The sequence below is a fragment of the Stylophora pistillata genome, chromosome 14 (assembly GCF_964205215.1).
Source record: "Stylophora pistillata chromosome 14, jaStyPist1.2, whole genome shotgun sequence".
Taxonomy (NCBI): domain Eukaryota; kingdom Metazoa; phylum Cnidaria; class Anthozoa; order Scleractinia; family Pocilloporidae; genus Stylophora; species Stylophora pistillata.
The window spans coordinates 362,501-367,690 of NC_142532.1; the positions used below are offsets into that span (position 1 = coordinate 362,501).

The 5,190-nt window shown below is 36.2% G+C and overlaps 2 protein-coding genes across 7 annotated transcripts in view; one reads left to right on the forward strand and one right to left on the reverse strand.

Annotated features, from left to right (window-relative positions):
* Window positions 1-2,594, reverse strand: part of LOC148716028 (serine/threonine-protein kinase Nek11-like) — a 4,615-nt gene extending 2,021 nt beyond the window's left edge. For 2 of the 3 annotated variants that reach the window (XM_088745922.1, XM_088745920.1), the window contains exons 1-4: window positions 2,470-2,574; window positions 1,758-1,819; window positions 1,339-1,423; window positions 661-741 (exon numbers count right to left, since the gene is read on the reverse strand). In XM_088745922.1, the coding sequence (XP_088602048.1) occupies window positions 661-741; window positions 1,339-1,423; window positions 1,758-1,819; window positions 2,470-2,559 (318 nt within the window). In that variant the 5' untranslated portion in view covers window positions 2,560-2,574. Of the gene's footprint in view, window positions 1-660; window positions 742-1,338; window positions 1,424-1,757; window positions 1,820-2,469 lie in introns of all 3 variants that reach the window. The other variant, XM_088745921.1, reaches the window with a different exon arrangement.
* A 12-nt stretch (window positions 2,595-2,606) lies between these two features.
* Window positions 2,607-5,190, forward strand: LOC148716029 (uncharacterized). 4 transcript variants are annotated; one of them, XM_088745924.1, is made up of 4 exons: window positions 2,607-2,815; window positions 3,372-3,563; window positions 4,648-4,686; window positions 5,053-5,190. In XM_088745924.1, exons 1-4 carry the CDS (start codon window positions 2,779-2,781, stop codon window positions 5,064-5,066), a joined length of 282 nt encoding a protein of 93 aa, XP_088602050.1. In that variant the 5' UTR covers window positions 2,607-2,778; the 3' UTR covers window positions 5,067-5,190. The 4 variants fall into 4 exon arrangements, with proteins under 4 accessions (XP_088602050.1, XP_088602051.1, XP_088602052.1 ...); XM_088745925.1 differs by lacking the exon at window positions 4,648-4,686 and having other exon boundaries at window positions 5,053-5,188; XM_088745926.1 differs by lacking the exon at window positions 4,648-4,686 and having other exon boundaries at window positions 4,755-5,165.

Below are 5,190 nucleotides of genomic sequence, written 5' to 3' on the forward strand. Positions count from 1 at the left end.
TTAGCTAGTAAGTAGAAAATTTCAAGGAATTATCAGTTTCCACATGAAGACATTTTACATAGACACATGAATTTCTGTGAAACAATTCATGTACCATAACAAAACAAAACAAAAACAAAAAAATCTGCTGGCAAACCTCTTGCAAAGACCAAGAGGTTTACCTTTATAGATCATGCCCGCAGACGCATTTTTCCTTAACTAAGGTAAAGAGATGTAAACCCAAAGTTTGGTTTCATTACTCAAACTGGAATTTTGGGTTATAATTACAATAGTAAAAATGAATTGACAAAAAATGATTTACACACAATTTGATGAGACATGGGACAATTTTTAGGGGATGAGATAACATTCAAAATTCATGCAACAATTTTAAAAGCACAAATTATCAGAACACCTTTCCATTTTATCTATCTGAATACTTTCTATATTTATCTAGTAGTTTGCTGCTACATGTACATGACAAATGTCAGTTGCTGTGTGCTTTTCAATGTGTAAATATTGAGTTATGAATTAAATTGAGGCGGGGAGAGAACAAAAGAACAAAGATGATCTAGCAGTCACTATATCATGATATGCTAAGTAACATCACATGTGTATCACCAAATTAAAAACAAACTTTAAATCAAGACAGATATATTTGACATAAACATCCAAACTCACCTCACAATATTCTGTAACAATGCAGAAGAACTCTCCATCCATGAAACTATCCAAGAACTTGTCAATGTTAGGATGATTTAGCTAAAAAAAGGTGAAAAATTCAATCTGGCACTTGTTGTTACAAAGACAGTGGGAATTGAGAGCACTCTCCCAAACAGCTATGCTACAATACTTGTAGGGAATATCACAAGTTACATCAAATTTTTTTTTTACTATTTCTATGTCCACAATTCATCTAGCCTGCTTGCAGGCCGTAGTTGGTGTGTGCATGCAAGATTCAAGGGGGCAAATATATTTGGTTGCCATAATGGATGGGTGGAATTGATCTGGGAGGAGTGACAAACCAAAAGGGAGGAAAGAGGAGGAGAAAATCCAGAAACCCCCCCACCTTGCCTCTCACTTTATCACTTGTCCGAGATCTTCCACCCGTCCAATATAGTGACCAAATGTATTCACCATGTTGAATCTCCCACATACCAACTTTCCCCTATGAGCAGTGTACAATTCATCATTTCTAGGCAACCTCAGAAAGTCTCAGTTATTTCAGTTAAAGTAAAAAAATACTGGATGTTCATTTGACAAATTTAAGTTTTTTAAGTTCAGGGTATATGTTGCTTGTTGTACATTATGCTCTCTTGCATATCTGTCGATTAATACGAGCTAAATTTTTAAACCTACATTGGATAACAATCTAGCTTCTCTCATGGCATCTACTGTTTCATCTGGCTGTAGCTCCCCCACAAATATCTCCTTCAAAACCTTCCTAAATGAATTAAGAAGATAAATTGTGTGTCAGTGATAAAAACTTTTTTACAGATCTGCTGCTGAAGAAGTTTGTTGAATAATTAATTTCTGATTCCTGTTTCAAGGTTGTTTTAGTGAACTCTACAGTTACATTACATAAATTCAGGTGTTTTTTTTTCCATGGCATGGACAAATAAGCTTAATTGCTACTTGATTGTCCATTTGTTGAGTGATCTTGTTCCATACTAATAGCAGAGTTGAATCAGGGAGAATTTTCTTACAACAGCCCTTTGTTCCATTAAAGCAAGAAGAGAAGATTCATATGGTAATTTTTTAGTTAGAAACGATCTTACCCTGACAGACACGTCCTCGTTCTATCCACTACCAAGGTTAATCTGATACCTGTGGCTTTCCTCTAGACTCCAGTGTGTAAGCACAAATACAATCAAAATGCACCTCACTTTGTTCTCATAAAAGTTTGATGTGCATAAAAGCTTAAGCTTTTATCGTTTTCGACTTGCAAGTAGTAAGTAGCGATATGATTTTAGCTGGGTATATCCTATTTATTCTCTAATTCATTAGTTATCTTACTTAATTATTTAGACACGACCCCACAAGCGAAGTGTCGTTTTTAATACTTATCGTGTATAAATAAAGATTATTGATTGATTGATTGAGCGCAAGAGGTCACCTTCTCAAATATTTGTTGCAGCGAGTTCTTCATAAATCAATAAAGTGTTCACTTGCGTTATACATCTACACACACAGTTTTAGTTTCAATAGGAACTGAACATTTTGCTCTTTCCCACTGTTACGCATAAACAGGGGAACAATGGTATCGACATTCTACAAAGAAAAACCACCAAAATCATACAGTGATATTGGTCAATAAAGGTGCTGTAAACAAAAAAATTAATGATATCACACAAATGATAACCCTGCGGCAGCCGGTGGAAGTTTTACCGCCCAGATAAGTCCGCCTGTTGCATACTTTTCGGACAGTTTTTTTTTTTTTTTTTTACATCTACTACGCTATGGAAGTGAATGTATGTTACTCTTTCTCACCGGATGTGTGGAAGAGTTGACTGACAAACGAAGATAATTTTGATTCCGAACAGCCAGTTTTGGGTTAGTAGTCCATGTATGGGAATACATTGGAATACATTGGAATACATTGAAAATATATACCGAGCTCAGGACATTTTACGGGGTCATACATGGACTCCTAACCGGTGAAAAAGAAGGCGCCATTTTTGATTTGATTAGTGGTGTTTCACCAATACTAGCGGGAACTCACGACTAAAGTTTCCGTGAGGACCTTCTTCAAGAGCCATTACGATGAAAAACCTGTGATGGAACGGACCTCTTGGATACATGGAGGGGGAAAGAATTCTGAAGGCGCTTCTGAATGGTGAAACAAACGATTTGTTTGAAGACACCAGTTTTGCAATTATGTTTCCTTAAAGCAAGCTTATGATAGCTTTTAAAGTTTTGTGCAGTTTTATGATTATCATCAAGCTACAGGGAAACGATGTTGACTTTCCATCGATTGAATTTTAGTAAATGTGGAATACCATTCTTCTGAAAAATAATTGCGCACGATCGATGGAAAGGGTATTCGTTTGCCTTCATCGACGGGAGAATGTTTTACCCATGTAATACACTTGTTTTGCATACTGAACTTTACACATTTCCAAAGATACTGACAATAAGTAGAATTAATTCAACAATTAAGAGCTTCTTTCATCGGTGATCATTTCCGTTGGTGATCAATTCCGTTATTCTCATGTTCTCAAATTATGTGTGTTTTGGGGGTGACATTGTAAGGAGAAATGAGATGCTAGTCACCCCCAAGTCAAAGGGTTAAAAAAGGCGAAATCTGTTTAATATTTTTGTGAGTACATGAAACAACATTTTGAAAGATGGCATGATTATGTTTATGAAGCAATTCTCTAATTTTCTTTTAGACTATCTTTCTCGGCTACGATCACCCTTGAATGCCAAAAATGGCAGCAAGTTGGGTTGCAAAGTTGCAGAAGAATCTGTGTCAAAATACACATTGTTTTCAACCAAGTTTCTGAGATGGGCTATTGAGACTTTGAAAAAAGTCAAAGCAAAAGGGAAGCACCTTGATGAAATCACAAACTCCTCAAATTTAGGTAAGTGAGAGCTGCAAAATAAGTGTACAGAGTTTTCAAAAAGGATTGGCTATTAGCCAGTATATGGTTAGTTGCATGCATTCTGGGATCTTGGGGCATGCTGCTCACAAAGTATTGTTTCTGGGAGAGGGGATGGCACAGGGGTGAGAGGACTCACCCCCCCCTCCATGTTGTGATGCAGGTTCAATTCCTGGACTTGGCATGAGATGTGGGTTGACTCAGTTTTTGGTTCTTGTCCTCACTCCAAGAGTATTTTCTCCAGGTCTTCCTGTTTTCCTCTCTCTGTAAAAATCTGCAAAAAATTTTTTTTCTTTCTTTTCTTCTATTTACCTCCCTGTCATGGGGAGCATCGCATATGGTCTTAGGCAATAAAGACCCAGTTACCCCCAATTGAGTTGGTTTGTACTTAATCTATTTAAAATGTATGGGCTCTAAAATTCTATCTCATGCATTTGTTTGGAAGTATATGCAAAGTGATATGATAGTTGGTTGGCTAGGTAAACATGAGCTAGGTAGAGATTGAATGGGTGCTCAACCAGCATGAAAATGTAATTTAACCTTAAATATTTTTGTGGATGTTTATGCGAAAATGGCCTTCAAGGAAGTTGTTTGTTCAGGAAATTTGTTGTTTTTTCACAACTCAAAATCAAGGTAGTTTTTTTTATGTTCTAAAATGGTGGCCAGTACTTAAGGAGAACCCTGAATGTTTATGACTTTTTTTGTCCCTTCCTCTCCAAGCATCTGAATATAAAAAAGAGACTTGAAGAAACCTCAGAATTTTTTTTATTTCTTATCTTTGATAATCAATCTCAAAATGACTTTTGTCTCCTACACGAAATATAGTTTCTAGTTGTGTGATAGTGGGAAACAATACACCTGTATACCTTCTTAGAACACCCCTGATCATTTTGGTGAACCGACAATACTGACTTTAGTAGTAGTAAAATACTAATGAACAACTTCCTTAAAATGGTTGAAAAATGTTAATTTTGTTTGTAAGAGTTCATACTTATCCTTCATTAGAAGTAATGTGAAAATTAAAATGATTACTGACTAATATACAATTCTATGGATTTTTGTTTAGTGAGTATGTTGCTCAGCGACACATTATCTATTCAGAATGGTAAATATCTCAAGTTTATTCCTTCACTGGACCAACTTGGCAAGACAATTTATTTGATTATTGTTCAGCTCATATCTAAGGGTCAGTTTGACCAGGCTTTTTGTCATGCTAATGACTTGCTCAAGTTCATTCAAGTGGTCAAGTCCTGGAAAAACTATGATGGTGGAAAAATGGAGAAGGGGCTCTCTTCACTCTCTCTTCGAATAAATGGATGGTCTCCATTGTCAAATAGAACTCCTTATCTTGTGGAAGGAAAGTATTCTACTGTTTGTTACTAGTCAGTTTGTGAGAGGTGATGGGTGAAGTACAACTGTATGTTGTCATTCAAAGTGCAGTTTTTGATTCACAGTTTTGTTTTCTTCACAGAATTCACATTCTGAGAGAATGTGTTACAGTTGCACAGCAAGCAAGCAAGGTTATTCACGATGCTCTTGAAGACCCTGATATTCCTTTATCTCTTAATGAGCTGTGATGGCTGGGTAGTACTGTTTACAATGTAGGCTG